We start from the raw sequence: 18,828 nt of genomic DNA, 5'->3' as shown, positions 1-18,828 counted from the left end.
GCTATGAAATATAAAACATCAGAAGCCTACAAAAACAGGATGCAAAGCTAGAATTAATTTTACTTGAAAGTCAGTTTTCCGTAAAATAAAAATTTTACTGAAATACCATATTGTGCATACCCAAACAAATGCCTGCTTGCCATATTTATAGATAGTAGGAAAAAAGACATTACCTTACGAGAGATGCATAGAAATCCTCAGTATTAAAACTGATGAAAGATCAGGAAAACCTTTCACTACCCATCTAGTAAGTAATTTTCATTTTTTTTTAATCTACCAAAAATTAGATTATAATTACATTAGAATTTCTAGGAGAAATACTGATCTATAAGCAACTGATCTGGAATTTATTTTGTACTTCTGCTCCAGTGTCAGAGTTCTAATTCTGATCAACTGCAAAGCTACCAAGTTGTAATACATTTTTTTCATTAGTAAGTTCAGGAAATGCTGCTTATAAAACAATATAGAAGGCTGTTATTAAACCTAGAGCCATGGAGTTTATATACCAGTATCAAGTGAAGATCCACAAAACAGCAAACTTGAAACTCCCAAAACCTCAAGAACCAGCAGAAAATGACAAGTATGAACTTATAGCAAAAGTAGTTTTCAGCAAACATTCATTATTAATGAACAGGTGCAACTTTACCTTAACCCAAAATATTTGGGAGGGGCTTCAGTCCCCCAAAACAATATGTCAAATCTTAGGTGACAGCAATTCAGTAGTAGTTCCACAAGTGTGGGAGGGGATGTCTGTGACAGCAACTAGCCTTCCTTCTCTATAGAGAACATCACTGTAATTGCTATACTGCAGGTGTCAAAGACTTGAGAGTAAAAATGTGCCTTGTTCATACAGTTTTAGTACAAAGTTTCACATTTTTTAATTAAGCACGTGCAAGTGTTTCCATATGGTAGGTAAGCACAAGAGAGCAGTGGTAAAAATAAGCTACTATTTACAGAAAATAAGCCCCAGAATACACTCTGCTGGTAGAACAAACTTTGAAAACTTCATCTACATAGGAATGTATTGATCTGGTCCCCTGCACTTCTATCTACATGCCTGCCGCAGCAAAGACATGTACATTTGTAATAATTCATTCTAGGGTAAAGCTTTCTGGATGCATAAAAACATGAAATTTAAGAATATTTAACAAAATACTTGCAAAAGCATTTTGTTTACTAATGCTAGAAGGCACAATAGATCACGTCAATCATAGCATTAGTAATATATTAACATTGGGAGTCACAGAGAAATCAAAAATGGTCAACAAATAGAAAATAGGATTTCAAGAGGTGCGACTTTCACACCAACTAACCTCAGAAATTATTCTTACTGTAATTAAGATTTCTTTCTTCCTTTATTTAATGTACAATTTAAAAACGTCTGAAAAATATAACATTTGGTTCAGTTTTGACTTCAAGATGCCATCTACATAGCTTTGCATACACCAGCTGTGCCACTGAGTTTTCAGTGCCAGTTTACCTTTGGTTGGTCCTTTTCGGTTCAGCAAGGCATACTGTTCTTCTGAAATGTTTAAACGTCGAACAACATCCGCCAGTGCTGACTTGAGGAGCTGTATCTCATCTTCCTGCAGCTGGACTCGCTGCTCCAGTGATGCAATGCGATCGGTAACCTCCATACTACTTGCAGCAGAGGCACTGTCATCTGTAAATGGAGAGAGGAAGGCGGGAAAGCAAGTCAGCATGCTGTAGCTTTTAGAAATATCACAGCATCTAAAAATGGGCAATGTATTCAGCATTCACTATACATCTGACAAACTTTTTTTTTTTGTTTTTTGAAATAGCACATCAGACGCAGTGGCAGAAAAAGAATCAACAACTCTGAACTGAGAATTCTAGAAACAGATATCGATGCTTGTTCATTATCAAGAGGCAGAACTCTGATTTAGTATTTGCATCATGCATAAACAGACACATTTGTACAATGAACAATCCTCTTTTTCTTCATTGTACATTTTATTTTGACCCAGACAACATGACAATCGGGGCTTTAAAACATCACAATAGTAACTGCAAACTGCATCCTTCCTTCCTTCCTACTGTTTAATCTTCTGCAAGCTGTAAATGTGCTTCTGAAGGTCTCCAATACAGGTAAGGTAGGCTGGGGTATAGCGATCAACCGTATGCCAGTACAAAGATTTTTTTTTTTTGTAACCTACTTTGATTGCTTTATAAATAGAAAAAAAAAATCTGTTAACCAGGCAAGTGCTCATCAGCCTTTTCAGCCATTGCAAAAGCCACTAGAGCAAGAGTATATTAAAGTATTACATATCTCATATATACACACATATATATATTTATATTCACACAATACATAAACAGACACACACACACACACACACACACACACACACACACACACACACACACACACATGCATACATATATATGTGCATGTTAGATTAAACAATTAACAAGCATGCTTTGGGGATATGGAAGTGAACAGAGTACCCACATAAAGCACACACAGATATGGAAATAATGTGCAAATTCCACAGACGATGAACAGAGATCAGGTCTGAACCTTGGACCATGGAGCTGTGAGGCAGAGATCTAGCTGTTTAAATCACCCATCCATCCTAAACACCTTTTTTCCCATTTTGCAAATAGGGTCGGGGTGTCACATCTACAATGACAATCATCTCGAGCAAAGGTTTACACTGCCGGGTGGCTAGCCCTGCCACAGTAGTTTGTCTGTACCACTCACTCGTACACACACTCGCACTTACGGCAAAGTTAGTGTGTCTAATCCATCTATTGCATGTCTTTGGAATGTGGGAGGAAACACTGCATGTCTTTGGAATGTGGGAGGAAACAGGAGCACATGGAGGAAAATCCACGTGACCGCAAGGAGGACATGCAGACTCCACACAGAAGGCACCCCAGATGAGACTCTAATTGGAAAGCATAACAAATTCAAAATGTACTGTAGACTTTGGACTTCTAAGATAGCTGCACACTGACTGATTAGAGCTTTCCCAGAGTGAAAACTTAACTGAAAAAAAAAAACAGCCAGTAAAAACTATACATTTGTGTAAAATTCAGTTAGCAGCAATTATACTGCTTGGAAGTCAGAAAAGAAGACATCTGGAAAAAGTAAGATAAAATTAACCAGAAAAGAAGAAATATCGCTAGCTGGGAAGAATTTTGCAGCTGTTCAACAAGCAGATCAAGGTTCAGCTTTGGCACAGGAGATAGCTTTCAGTAATTTAGAGAAAAAACTAATCCAATGCATCCAGTTGCCTTTAAAATAACTGAAACACTGAAGATGAAGATTTATATATATATAAAAGTAAAATAACAAAAGGCTGGGAAAAAAAAAGAAGCTTTAACTATTCAGATGAACTAATAAAACTGATAAAAATCAGAGGCTGAAATGAATAAAAGGCTGGATGAGCATGAAGTTTTCAAGAAGAGCTGATTCAAAAAATAGGAGTCAGACAACAAAGCACTTTGAGAAACCTGATATTTTTGCTCTACCAATGAAATTAGGAGGAGGAGGAGACTGCATTAATTTTATGAAAATACACATAAGCAACTGGGCTGATATTCCACAGCAGGATTTGTTAATTGAAAGGCCACTTGGTGTGTATGATCCAAATCTTGTCATGAGAAAGCAACTATGTCCTATACTAATAAAGATACAAACATACCAGCAAAGACCTATTTTAAGTTTGTCCCAGATTGTTCCTAGATTTGTCCCAGATTCCATTGAGATTTGTCCCCGATTGGTTGAGAGTTATGACAGTATATGCAGCATGCAAAACAAATTTTCACAGTAGAAAATATTTGATAAGAAATGTTTCAATATTACACACACCAGTCAGTCATCCACAAATAAAGGTATTACGAGTTAGTAAAACATGTATGGAGTATTTAAGAAACCTGTACAAAATCCAACATATTCAATTACCAATGTGTCATCCATCTTAAGAATAGCGCCAACAGCAAAATCTGAAGCTGAGGAATGAAACCGCAATGAACGTCTGACAAACTGTCCAGTATTTGGAAGATGTTTTTGGGAAATAAATACTGTAGAAGAAAATGTACCACGGACACGAGACCAGTGACGCAGACACTTCCTTGACTGTTTGGTAGTGATTAGATAACGGTTCAGTATAAATGGGGGTGGGGGGTGAAGTGGAGTACTTTTTATTTTTTTTCCTTCAACAGCATATTCCAGGAAGTATTTCTCCAAGACAAAGAAGGCAAAGGTAGGAAAGAAGAAATTAAGGAAAGAGTGATTGAGTGGCACAAAAGGGAACATGCTAATGAAAGTCAGTTGTGCAGGACACATTTAAGTTAAATCAAAATTAAAAGTCATGGGGTAAATGCTATTTTCAGGCATGTATTACTATGCACTACATTCTGGATCTGATCACAGGATTACAACATCTCAGTATACCACCATAAAGATCAAACGTTACAAAAGAATCGTTACAAAACCTGTCTACAAGGTTGTCAGGACCTTCTGGGACACAACCCAGATGTATAATTTGATACAAAAATATTTTGAGAGCAGTAAACTTCCTAATAGTGAGTTATTGTTTTTCTTAACCTCAAGTAGAAGTTCAAATCTGGCACTGACCAGTGCATGTGTAACCTGAGATTACATGCAGAATTACCTTTTGAGATGGAAATTCAACTGATTAGGATTAGCAAGGTTTAAAAAATTCAGGTTTAGCAAAACATGTGAAAGAAAGCAGAGACCTACAATTTATAATTCTAATGTTAAAGTAATCCATATTGATATTCTAATCCCAGATGTAAAACAGTGCAAGGTTTTTGATATTATTTCACAAATGTGACTTAAATTACCATCAATGCAATTTGTTTCCAATTGACATACAAAGGTGAACTCCAACACAGAACCTTCCTTGTGTCAGTTACACATTAGGTTTTGTGCTACTTTGTATAAAACGAACATGCTAGATTTGAAAGTATACTAAAAATTTGCGAACATTAAAACAAAGAAGGTTTTTGATTTTAGGTAGTCACTCAACCATGCAAAATAAATCAGTCTATTTTGCAATACTGCCAGCAGCAAAACACCAAGCAAAATTGTCAATTAGCAGCAAATTAGGACAGTAGTTTAGAGATGTAATGATATTATTCACAAAAAGACAAAAATATGACTCCAACAAATAACACTATCATTGTTAAAAAAAAATTAAGTCTTGCTGAAATGTTTAGTATGTTTTATTTTACTCATGCCATGATGAACTGCTGTGAGAGTCTAAGGGAGGTAACTCAACTCATCTGCACGGTTTGTTCTGGTAATTGTTGCAGGTGGTGCCATGCTCATCAAGGTAGAGCAGACCTTCTTATCCTTAGCAACCATCTCCATTTCATCCTGGGGGATCCATGGGTTTTTCCCCAACCAAAATGAATGACAGTCTCTGTAATGTAAACTGGGTCTGCCCTGACGCATCTTCCAATTGGCTGAACTGGGTACCTCCAAAATGGGAAGTATCCAGAAAGCATCCTGATGGGGTGACCTTACTACCCCAGCTGACTGCCCTGAACATGGTGACATAGTGGCTGAGCTCTGCATACTCCCATATAGCTAATCTCCTCACTCGATCATAGTGAGTTATACATTCTGTTACTTGTACCCTTGATTTAATTCTTTTGTTGACTATCCAAAGCTCTTGCTCATAAGTGGCCAAGACACTATGAGTGACCATCTGTCTATATTTACAATCAGATACACCACTCCCTTAAAAACACACCATTATAAACCAGTTAGACATTTCACTAAGTTCCAACCAGAGAACATTAAAAAATACTCTAACACACTCTGGATGCACTAAATACTGCAGTCTCAGATTTTAATAGTCTTTCTGAATATCATTAGCACTCATGTTCAACTTAGAAATACAAAAATTACAGCAAACCCTGCACCATGGCCATCTACCAAAACTAATCAACTTATGAAAGATGAGTATTAAGGCTTGGAAAGCCTCGTCACAAAATAAAACAGAAACAAATTACAATATTATAGCCACCTTAGGAAGAAAAAAAACAACACATTAGATCTGATAATATATCTTACTACACCTCTTTCTCAGAATAAAAATATATGACCCAAGCAATTCTGGTCATCAATAAACAATCTTCTCCATCCAGGACAAAAGTAGCTTAACTCCATCCAGAAGCACTGTTGCTGACCAGTTTAACTAACACTTCACTCATTCTGCTGAATCATTACATAATGACAACAGATACATCAACACCCAAATTACATTACCACCAAACAGCTCTCATCAAAATGTGTGTATTTCTTTTTAAGTTGGAAACTCCGTAAATTAAAATCCACCATAGTAGCTCCAGATTATCTGTTTGCATAGCCTACCCAGTTTCCATTCTGATAATAAATCATTTAATTTCATTACAGAAAACTACACTTCTGAACTGTGGAAAAACACTTTTACCAATTCATAAGGGTCAAAATCGAACCTTTTTAATTATAAGACCATAGAAATCCTCTCTCCACTATCCAAAATTACTGAGAAATGAATTCACTTAACTCCTAAAATACCTAACCTCCAACAACATTCTCACTCACAGCATGGCTTCTCTCCAAACCATTGTACAACTACTGCCCTACTCAGCTTTACTAATACATTCATATAGTGGTAGGACTTCTGGTACATTTGAGTCCTGTCTCTTTCTTGACCGATGAAATGCATTCAACACCATGTCACACCCCTAACTAGTTTTAAAGATCTCTGCACTAGGCATCTCCTCCTTGACTTTTCTTTTGTTTCAGAGCTAACTGCCAAGCAGTGAAATGGATAGCTTACTCACCCTTTTTACCCGTTATCTTTAGGGGTCTACCAAAGATCATTTATTGGGCCACTGTTCTTCAATCTCTTCATAAATGATTTTTTCCTCTGCCACAAAACATGCCACCACAGTTCAGTATGCAAATGGCTTCTCATCTGCACAGCTGAAACCTCATGTAGGACCAGCAATCTTTCTCATCTGTTAAAATGTGTCTAAATAAGGTTCAGCTTCTCCTTGATCCAAAGAAGACTAAAACTAATCTTATTTACTCCTAAACATGTCTATCAAAAAGGGTCAGAAGAAATGTAAAACTGAGATTTGACCATCACATAATACAAGATGCACAAAACTCATCAAAACATTTCTTATTGTATAGGGCCAAACTTGATCTTACTCACAGAGCAAGAAAACACACAACCACAACTTTCCTACTGTCATCTCTCCTGTATGCCTCCCAAATAATCAATCTTCGAAATACATTACTACTAAAAAAAAAAAAAAAAAAAAAAAAAAAGCTACAAAATTTGCAGCTAACCATAACTCAGAAAATTAGCACTGTTTATCACTAAAACATCTTAACCTGTCAGAGCTTCCACAGCATCTAATGTTCATAGACCTGCAAGTAACCCCCAAACTTGTGCATCAACCAGATAAATGTCCTGCTCTACAATCCATTATTATTATTATTAGATGGGAGATAGGAAATTCACTCCGGGGATCATGTCAGTCACCCTGCTAGACAGTGGTCCAGGGAAGTAAATATTGTGGGAAGAAATATCCAGGGAATTGTTATGGCTAGGCTTGTATAGGCCCTAGGGCCGATAGCCTATTATCAACCTATGAACTCCTACTCCCCAAAGAAAGAAGTTCAGATCGGAGGACAAATCTCTGCTTGCTATTTCTAAACCCTGTAAACCAGTAGGCAACTCACTTTTCCCAAATTGTGTTTCAAATCAAGGAACTCCATTTCTTGGTCTCTGAAGGCTGTGGGTTCTACTCCCATAGCATGCAGATGGATTGCAGAGACTCTGTTGTACTTTGGGGGTGGGATGGGATTACTGCAGTCTTGAGTGCCTCCTCCTTTGGATGAGATGCCAAGTAACTATGAAACAAATAGGTTCATAGGCAGGCTATTTTAAGGCTAGCCAATTTCCCTTTTTCTGCTTGAAATAATCTATCCCATTTGGTTATAGAGTAGAATTACTCATCCCGTGTTTGATTATTATACATTACCCCTAATGCAAAAAACATGGCTTATACCCTAGTTAATTTGAGGGGACCAATGCATTGGATAAAGCATTTAGGAGTTGCACCTGTTCATTATTAGTACAGGTGGCAGCCCTGGGGTAGATTTTCTGTCTCCCATACACAGATCTAAGTTGTGTTTGAATATGGACAGGAATGAACTTTTGTTTTATATGAATGAGTCTGTTCCATATTAGTGGTATCCTCTGCAAAATATACCTGTCCTTCCAATAGCCGTTCTACTGATGTTGCAGAAAAGGCTTGGATTCCTAGACTGAGTATTTCTGATGCCATGTTGTTGTGCAGTAAATCCATCAGTAATTGCTTAAAGGATGCCTTTTATGCCAGATACAAGTCTCTTAGTGGTCTGTAAGATACAGAGTACAGTGACAGGGTTTTGAGTCAGTCCATATAGGCCATGTTGTTCAGGCCTTGTATCCTTCTGGTAAGGTATCTCTGAGGGTGTTCCAGTTATTCCATGTTTCTTGACAGATACATGCCAAGGAATGCATTATATTTATTGACTGGCCTTAGAAGTGCTGAGTAAAGGGAAACAAAGACATCCCTAGAGCTAGACACAATCCCTTGGTTTATAAGCTATGCAGACTTCTCAACTGTACCAAATTCCTCCGTAAATGTTTTTGAGGGCAAAATATTGTGGTGCCATGAACTCCCGAGTAGCCCATTTAATTTCCGAATTTCCTGGGTATTATTTTAAACTTTTTTTTTTTTTAATTTGTTCTGACATCATCACATGCAGGGCATGCATGATGACGTCAACTTCAGGAGGCAATATTCATTTACCTTACTGCAGTAGAGTCAGACCCAGACCAGTAAGGCAAAAAAAAAATAATTCTGTTTACTGGTCTTATTACTGCATTGATTTATATTGGGCTGCTGTGTAGGTTTGTGAAACCGCATCCAGGGTAATTCAGGAAATGGCACTGTTTAAGCTTACTTGTTATGTATGCTGTATTTAATATTAGGGATTGGAAACTGCAGTGTTAAGCTTACTTATGTTGTATTTAATATTGGGAAATGGCAGTGTTAAATAAGCTTGCTTATGTTGCATTTAATATGCTGTACTTAATTCTGGTTAAGCGTGTCGATTCTTGCTTGTGTAGAGAGATCACGGCAGCCATTGTGTGCAAGATTAAGAAACAGCATCCAGTATAATTCAGGATATGGCAATAGCCGTTTTATTTAATATGCTGTACCCTGTACTTCTGTTAAGTGCATCTCTCTGGGTGGAGAGATCACGGCCGTTGTAGGCTTATGTTGAATATGCTGTGCCGAAAGAAACTGCTGCTTGCTTAAACAGAAATGGCGTTAGCTGTTTTATTTAATATGCTGTACTCTACTTCTGTTAAGTGTGTTGCTTTGGGAGGATCACGGCCATTGTGTGAAAGAAAGAGTATTGCATGCTTATGTTGAAAACTTCTGATTATACTGAATAATATAAATGAAACTGCAGCTCGGCCATTGTGTGCGAGAAACAGCATGGCATGCTTAAGCTTGCTTATGGTTGCATTTAATTCTCTTAAGTGTTGCTTATGTGGAGAGAGATCATAGCAGCCGCTGTGTGTGCATCCAGTCCAGTAGGTAATTCAGGAAACACTTATGTGGAGAGATTACAGCAGCCACTGTGTGTGCGACCAGTACAGGTAATTCAGGAAACGGAGGGTAGTTTTTCTGTAAGGAATTCAGGAAATGAGAAGTTATGTACCTACCATAACGTTCCATGTTAGTTGTCTTCTTCTCGCCTTCTTTCTTGCTGGATGGGTCCGGAGCCGATCCTCGGCTCCGACTCGGCCTATACTAAAGCTCGAGAGCTAATTTTACTGGCTCAAGGAAACCCTATATCCCATGATTCTAGGTGCTAACTACCCAGATCTTGTTTGGTAGCTGAGAACATAGCAATTTTAGCCTCCCAACCCAAGGGAGAGAAGGAAAGGGGGAAAAAAACTCCCATGTGCCACTACCTGAAGGTATAGTTACCCAAGGATAACAAGTTTAGGCTTCAAATTATGAAAGGTGAAGACCCTGATAAAAAAGGGAAATCCTTTTGGTCTATCCAGGCTAGGGGGATGGTGGGTGGGACGCAAGAAAGAAGGCGAGAAAACAACTAACATGGAACGTTATGGTAGGTACATAACTTCTCAATGTTAAGTTGTCAATCTCGCCTTCATTCTTGCTGGATGGGACCGCGTCCCTAGCACCTTCATCCCGGGTGGCTCATTGGAACAGGCTCTTGAGAACGGTGGAACCAAAATTTGCCCTGTTTCTGGAGACCATGTCTAATTTGTAGTGTGTAATAAAGGTATGAGGAGAGGCCCATGTGGCTGCTGAACAAATAGTATCCATTGGCAATCTAGCTTGAAAGGCTGTTGATGTAGCTAAAGCTCTGGTTGAATGGGTTCTTGGCTTAGAAGGTAATTCTTTACCTCTGAGTTGATAGATATAGGTAATCACAGAGGACAGCCATCTAGACAAGGTTACTTTCGATACCGGAAGGCCCTTTTTACCTTCCGCATAGGACAGAAAAAGCTGTTCAGATTTCCTAGTTTGTTTAGTTCTGTCCAGATAATAACGGAGCTGACGATGAATGTCGAGATAATGCAGTTCTTGCTCTGCCCTGTTAGAATAATTGGGAAAGAAAACTGGAAGATCGATAGATTGATTTAAATTTGCCTGAGAAGCCACCTTGGGCAAAAAAGACGGGTTAGTTCTGAGAGAAACCCTGTCTTTGTGGAAAACTAGATAAGGGGGATGAATGCAAAGGGCATGGAGTTCTGATACTCTCCTAGCAGAAGTTATGGCAACTAGGAAGAGAGTTTTCCAAGAGAGCAACTTTAAAGAACAGGAAGCCGCAGGTTCAAAGGGAGGAAGAATCAAGGATGTTAAAATCAAATTTAAATCCCACTGTGGTGGGGGGTCTTTGATTGGGGGTTTGAGCAAAAAGATACCCTTAAGGAAGGCTTTACAAAGCTTGTGGGACATGATGCTAGAATCCAATAGGCCTATATGAAAATTTGAAATGGCCGCTAACTGAACCTTTACAGTAGAGGATGAAGAGCCTGAATGAAAAATTTCCGCTAGGAAATCTAGGACTGACTGTATAGGAGCGGTGAAAGGATCTATATTCCTAGCCTTTGCCCAGAAGGAAAAACGCTTCCATTTACTAGCATAAATCCTTCTGGTAGAGGACTTAAGGGAAGCTACAATAATATCACAGACAGAATTGGAAATCAGGGGAAGCCTGGCTAAGGATGGAAGTGGAGCAACCAAGCTGTGAGGATGAGAGATTGGAGGGATTGGTGCAACCGCCCTGACTGGTGGGCCAAAAGATCTGGCACTGGGTCCAGATGCCAAGGCTGTTCCAAAAGGTAACGATGCAGGAACGGGAACCATATCTGTCGAGGCCAATAAGGGGCAATGAGGATCATCCTGGCTCTCAAGGCGGTAGCTTTCTGAATCAACTGAGTGATTAATGGAAAGGGGGGGAAGCGTATAGAAGTCCCCGAGGCCAATAGTGGACTAGAGCGCCTCTGGGGGATGGCCTGGAAGGGGAAAGAGGGTGAAGAAGTTGAGGCACTCGCTGTTTTGAGGTGTTGCAAAAAGATTGCAGCAAGGGGGACCCCACTTCTGAAAAATCTCCTCCGTTACTGATTGCTTGAGAGACCACTCATGTGGCATGAGAATAGCTCTGCTCAACCTGTCCGCTATGATGTTGGACTTCCAAGGGATATGCGTTGCTATCAGAAACCGCTGAGAAGAGATCGCCCATTGCCAAAGTCTGAGTGCCTCACGACACAGGGATAGGACTTGGTTCAGGCCTGCTTGTTGATATACCACACTACGGACATATTGTCCGTCTGAATTGCAATATTCCCTAAAGGAAGAGAGTCTTGGAGGGCCTGCAACGCCAAAAGCACTGCTCTCATCTCCATGATATTTATGTGCAGGTGGCATTCGAAAGTTTGCCATGTGCCCTGGACTGTCCTGCCCTGCAAATGCCCCCCACCCACCCGATCAGGGAGGCATCCGTTGTGACAGTAGCGACCGGAGGGTAAGGAACGAATGGTCTGCCCTGAAGAACTTGAGGGGAGACCATCCACCATTCGAAAGTTTGCCATGTGCCCTGGACTGTCCTGCCCTGCAAATGCCCCCCACCCACCCGATCAGGGAGGCATCCGTTGTGACAGTAGCGACCGGAGGGTAAGGAACGAATGGTCTGCCCTGAAGAACTTGAGGGGAGACCATCCACCAAGACAGATGTTTCTTGCAAGATAGTGTAATATGATTTTGTGTGTCAAAGGAAGCTGGGAGAAGAGCATCCACTGAAGGAGCCGCATGTGAAAACGAGCAAGGGGAAGTAGCGTGATGGCTGCCGCCATGAGACCTAACACTTTTAGGACAAACCTGGCCTGGATTCTTTTGCTCTGAAGTAGGATATGAACATAATTTCGAATATCTAAAACTCTTTGCTCGGTTAATTTTGCTGAGAGCTGTATGGTGTTCAAGGTGGCGCCTATGAAGGTAATAGACTGACAAGGCACACTTTTCGAAATTTATGGAAATACCTAGCCCTTTGCAAGTTTGAATGATGTAATCTCTGGCAAGAAGAAGCTGATGCCTGGTGGTGGCAGTAAGGAGCCAGTCGTCTAAATACGGAAACACCTGGAATCCTTGACTTCTCAGATGAGCCGTGACCACTGCCATGCATTTGAACACTCGGGGGGGCTGTAGTGAGACCAAAGGGCAGGGCCCTGAACTGGTAGTGACTGGCCCCCAGCCGGAAGTGGAGAAACCTTCTGGAGCATCTGTGCATCTTGATGTGATAGTACGCATCCTGAAGGTCCACTGAGCACATCCAATTGTCCTGACCCAGAAAGGGTAGAATGGACTGTAGCGTGACCATCAGGAACTTCGTTCTTCTTACAGACTCGATTAGTCTGCTGAGATCCAATATTGGCCTCCAGTCCCCTGTCTTTTTTGGTACCAAAAAGAACTTGGAGTAGATTCCGGATCCTAGTTGGTCTGCTGGGACTGGCTGGATGGCTCTTTTTGTTAGCAGTTTTGAAACGTCTAGTACTGCTTGTTCCCTTAGACTGGGTGGAACGTCTGGGAAGGGCCCTTTTGACCGAGTTGGGGTGTGGATAAAGGGAATTTTGTAACCCTCTGATATAATCGACTGTACCCATTTGTCTTGTGTGAGAGAAAGCCAGGCTTCTGGGTACAGCGATAACCTTCCCCCGACTGCTTCCGAAGGTGGACAGTCGGGCAGCTTCTCAGGGATGCTGGAAGGGTTTATCAGAGAGAGACTCTCTGTTACCCTGATTCTGCAGACCTCGTCTGCCTCTAGGGCGGCATCTGTTTATTTATTTATTTATTTATTTATTTCCAGTTTGATAACCGGGGAAGTCCACTGGGCCCGAAAGCCCGTTTTCAGTGGAGGCCCGGGGAGAAAAGCTCCAATGATAATACATTACACACAAAAACACAGCAGAACAGATCTAAACTAATACACACAAAAACACACTCTGTTCTAATAGCATAATACTTTAACAATTTCCAAACAAGAATGAGGTGCATTGGGCACTATGCATAAGAAAAAGATACATTAGTGCAACTGTGAATGTTAGTAAAGTAGGAAAGGAAAGGAAATTATAGATAGAGTTTGAATGCAAGAGCAGGGATGCATGGGAGAAACGAATAAGAAGCAAAGAAATTAAAGGAGAGGTGTCAGTAGAGGATAGAAAAAGAACAGATAACTAATGTTCAAATTGTGGTTGAGTCCAGGAGACCACCTTGAGAAAAAAGTCAAAAGATTTAAGGTGAGAGTAAGCATAGCACTTGAAGGAAAATAAAGGGTTTATTCAGGGAGGAAGGAGGAGATAATGAAGAAGAGAGGGGAGCTAGGGAGAGAGTCAGAAGAAGGGGAATCAGGGGGGTGGGATGGAACTAGGATAAATAGAGATCTAGGTAGGAAGTATACAATTACATTTCCAATTTTGGAAAAGGTGAGAATGAAGAAGAGATTTAAAGTGATCTGTTGCTGCCCCCCCCCCCGCCTCTCGGGGGAAACTGACCTCTTGCATCAGGCGTGACTCCCTGAGATTTGCGGAACCACATTTTCCCACCCTTTTGACCCTTAGGATAGGGTCTGGACGGGGTAGAAAAACGGACTCCTACGGCAGAAAGAGTCTTGCCATCTTGTTCGCATCTGGTCAATGTATCCTTCACTTGAGGTCCAAACAACGCCGAACCATCAAAGGGGGAGTTGGTGGAGGACACCTTGAAGGGGTCTGCAAAGTTGCAAAGCCGCATCCAGGCATGACGCCTTAAAGCCACGCCTGTGCCTGCGGCTCTACTCACTCCATCGGCTGCATAGGAAATAAGCCGCATGGAGGAGTTGACAATGGAATTTAGGGTTCCTAGCTGGGAGTTAATTTTGTCCTGAGACCCCGCAGCTGTTGGATCCTGTAGAGTATCACCCATTTCTTTGAGAATGTCTCTTTGAAGGCGGGTGAAATGGCACAAGTAATTCAGTGACCGCATCCGCTTGCCGTACCTATCCATAGTCCTAGATTCCTTATTAGGAGGATGGATAGGCACTGAAGGATCGGCCAGTTCCTTCTTAGTGGCTGCAGCCAGCCACCACCATGGCATCAACTGGGACACCCTTAGTTAAGAATTGTTTATCTGACGGGGCTGTGATAAATTTGGAGGGCCTCCGTGGGGTGGGTTCTGTCGTATCAGGGGCCGTCCACGCCTTCCGTGCCACCATTTCCATGAGGAGGTCAAAAGGCGGAGACACCCAGGAGGTGGAAGGGTGAGAACCAAACGCCTCCAGGTAAACAGACTCGTCCTTGGAAGGATTGAGGGTAGACCAGTTCCCCCTCTGCTTAAGGATTTCAAGGATGTCAGAAAAGGAGACATCCTCAGAGGGGGGACCGTGGGGACCCTTCCGACTCATCCAAGTTGGTATCAGATGTGATGGAATCAGGGGAGTCCACATGCTTCCTCTTACATGTCCTCTTTCGAGGGGGTTCACCTGACAGATCAGGGGAAGCCTCGGAAGAGGAGGATATTACCAATGGGGAAACCTGAGGCGTTGGGTCTCTACGGTCGAGAATGAGAGAGTAGGTAGAGACCGCAGCAGGCACTACAATGGGAGGAGCTGATGGAGCTGACTGTGGGGCAGGCACAGGGGCCAGAACGCTCCTCATGACCTCGAAGGCGCCCCTATCAGGCAGGACAGAGGGCTCCCGATCCGAAGAAATAGGAACCCCAGCCCGCACAGAGGGGGACGGCTCCGAAACCGATGCCGGGGCCAAACTCACCACCGCCGAAGCTCCGAGAGGGAGAACGGGGTCGGACAAGAGTCCGATGCCACTCGCCCCCTCGGAGCCGACGAGGGAGTCCAAGCGCCCGGATCCCTCCATGGAAGGGACCATGGAAGAGATCAGAGCAGACGACGGAGCAGAAGGGGGAAGTATCGGCTCCGATGTCACGACGGTCACTGCTCTGAGGAGCTCCGGCTCCGAACTCAGGGGCAGAGTCGGAGGAGGAATCGAAGATGGTATGGGTAAAGCCACTGTCTGTTGAGACGGGCTGTGAAGCATTTGGGCCAGTGCCTGAGACTTTAGGAGTCTACTAACCACCCTCTCAAGGTCATGGTCAGAAAGCCTGGAAGACCGAGAGGAATGGCTCCGCTCCGAGAGCAAAGGCGATCTCGGAGCCAAGAGAATGGACTCCAGGGATGGAGACCTAGATCTTTTGTGGGTGGAAGATGGCACCGAGACTAGTGGTGCCGATGGAGCCATAGACACGTCGGCTCCAACCGAAGCAGACTTAGGAGACAGAGTCTTTGAGGCATCAGCTCCAGCTGGAGCCGATGCAGAAGACTGCGACATAGTCGTATCGGCTCCAGCCAGAGCCAATCGTGATGCAGTAGGTGAGCCACCAGCCGAAGGCTTGGAACATGGAGCCAACAGATTGGATGGCTTCGAAGGTTTACCCGGCAAGGACTTAGCCGGGGAACCCTCGGGCTTTAATAAAAGCCCCTCAAAATTAACTTATTCCTGCGAGCATGACAAACAGAACAAGAGTCCTGCAGGTGCAGGGGTCCCAGGCAATGAACGCAAGAAGTGTGACAGTCTGTCAGCGACATTTTCTGACAGCACGAGTCACACTACTTGAAGCCTGAGACTAATGTCTTTAGACATTAAGGTTGTTAAAGAAGAGAAAAACTTCCTTAGAAGCTAAAACACACACACACACACACACACACACACACACACACACGCACACACACAAGGTAAAAATAAAGGTTAATAAAACCACGCACACCTAACTGTCCCAATACAAGGGAACAGGAAAAAAACGGAAAGGCCTAACCTTAACAGGGGAGGGATAAACTTTGGGATTTGGGGATAAGACCAAAAAAGGGACTCAACAGGGTAGGTATAGATACTATACTATCTGATTACAAAATAAAGGGGAACAAATCCCTAAGAGAAGGAAGAAAAATATAAATTTTTCACTGACCTGTGGAGCCGGTAAAAAAATCACCTCGCTAGCGAAAGCGGCAAACGGGATCTGGGTAGTTAGCGCCTAGCATCATGGGATATAGGGTTGCCTCGAGTCGGTAAAATTAGCTCTCGAGCTTTAGTATAGGCAGAGTCGGAGCAGAGGATCGGCTCCGGACCCATCCAGCAAGAATGAAGGCGAGATTGACAACTTAACATCAGAGCGTTAATCAATTCTTCTGTAGGGCTCTTGCTTATTGAGAAACAGCATCCAATACAGGCACAGTGCATCCGGTAAAAGAACGAGAGAGATCACATTGCTTATATGGAGAGATTTTACTTATGTGGTGAGTGAGAGATCACACCGAATGTGCTGTAGGGCTCTTTGCAGTCAGTGTTAAGATGTTTGAGTCTCTAATTTCTCTTGTGCATGCTCTGCTGTAGGAACTCTATTATCTCTTACTGTGTATGTTCTATTAATGAGACAAACTCCTGAGGTGTGTGTGTGTCTGAGTCATACCTCTCAACTGTCCAGATTTTTGCTTCATATTTTCTGTCGGTTACTCATAAAATTTGTGGTTTTCTGGCAAATCAATGGTATGATCTGAGGACTGAAGTCACTAAATCATGACATACATTTGAGTTTCAGACTTCAAATCCTTCAGGAAAATATATGTTAACATAAACCCAGTTATTATAGCAACTTTCTAAGTTTATAAGAATATTTAAAATCTGTCCCTATTTTGGGGCCTTTGTCCAGCCATTTTGTCATGCTTTGTCTAGATTTTTTGCACTAAGAGGTTGAGAGGTATGGTGTTGTGTGTGTGTGTAACTTGTGGTTAGGGTTACTCTCGGACTTGAACCCTGTGCCCATACCACCACTTGTGATTCAAGGAGTTAAGTGTTTTACAGAATGTCTGGAATGTTTGGCTCATACTTTTGGTCTGTTCCTCTTAAAACATATGGTTTTCTGGCATATCAGTGAGAACTGAATTCACTAAATAATGATAGCCATTTAGGTTTCAGTCTTCCCATCTTTCAGAAAACACATGGTAACACAACATTTTATTCTAGCAACTTTTCTAAGATTATACAAGCAAGGTCTAAAATGTGACCCTGGTTTTTGAGCCTTTGCCCCCGCCCCCAATAAATTTTGGCTTTTTCCAGATTTCTTGTACTACATAGTTCTAAAGGGGGAAAGAAGTTTAGTGCTGCTTATGCAGAGTCTGTCTGTGTTAATAGCACAACAGGTAGAATACTTGGTTTTGATGCAGAAGACTGTGGGTTCTACTCCCACAGTAGATGGATTGCTAATACTGTTCTGTGTTGTAGGGAGTGGATGCTGCAATCCTGAGAATTTACTCTGACTGAGATACCTAGCAACTATGAACCTATCAGTTTGCCATCCATTCCCTACTGCAATATTACTAATCATTTTTTAATGCAACATAAGGCAGTTTATTCCTCAAGGGCAACAGGCACTTTATTTGTAGATGAAACAATGAAATATAAAGTTGTTTGCTAGCAGCAACCTCTTCATTAGTTACAGATCTCCTTTAATGTGGAATTATTTAGATGACTTTTACTTCTGCAGAGATTGTGCATATTTACTGATACTGGTGGATTGTAGAAGTTTGAGTAGACTTTTATGATGGAAATGTTCTGACTTGGGCATTTTGTCATTATTGGTTCGTGCATTTTGTTTCATTGCTTACTGGAAAAATGCTCAAACAAATTTAAAATGCACGCTAACAAGTGTGCTGTATTATACAAGGAATATAATTTAATAAAAGGAAGGTGTATCAAAGAACACATGTATGTTTCTTGTTTCGAGTGCAAGGGGCCTATGATTTGAAAACAGCTCAAAGGTAATCTTTATCCACCACTGGCCAGATGCATTTTGTTTGGATGTGGGTTTCAATGCTGTTTCAATGAATGTGAGTTTCAAGGGCAGAGACGTTTTAATACTAAGTCTATTTTCATTGTGAGACTGTATTGCTTTGTTTAGCAGATGTCTATTAGTGTTTGTGCTATAAAATGTAAAATAAAATCCAAATAATCATTGTAGAAGTAAAGCAGTATGCACATTAGTGTTTATGGTAAATGAGGCTAAATAGCCAGGTAATGGGGCATTGGAATGGTTGCAGGGGGACTCTGGGGACATATTTTGGTTGTCTGTTCTTTAGTTTGCATTTGAAAGTTGGTATCCCACAATTCCATTGAGTGGGTGGGGTTACATAAT

General features: G+C 41.6%; 1 protein-coding gene across 1 annotated transcript in view; it reads right to left on the bottom strand.

Moving 5' to 3' along the window:
- The window catches only part of EML1 (EMAP like 1), a 1,110,860-nt gene that overhangs the window by 693,138 nt on the left and 398,894 nt on the right, over positions 1-18,828 (bottom strand). Inside the window, exon 2 of the mRNA XM_044073595.1 lies at positions 1,481-1,663. Within this exon, the coding sequence (XP_043929530.1) occupies positions 1,481-1,663 (183 nt within the window). The remainder of the gene's footprint in view (positions 1-1,480; positions 1,664-18,828) is intronic.

The sequence above is a fragment of the Protopterus annectens genome, chromosome 6.part0 (assembly GCF_019279795.1).
Source record: "Protopterus annectens isolate FY-2018-M chromosome 6.part0, PAN1.0, whole genome shotgun sequence".
Taxonomy (NCBI): domain Eukaryota; kingdom Metazoa; phylum Chordata; order Ceratodontiformes; family Protopteridae; genus Protopterus; species Protopterus annectens.
This window is presented reverse-complemented; position numbering and strand designations above follow the sequence as displayed.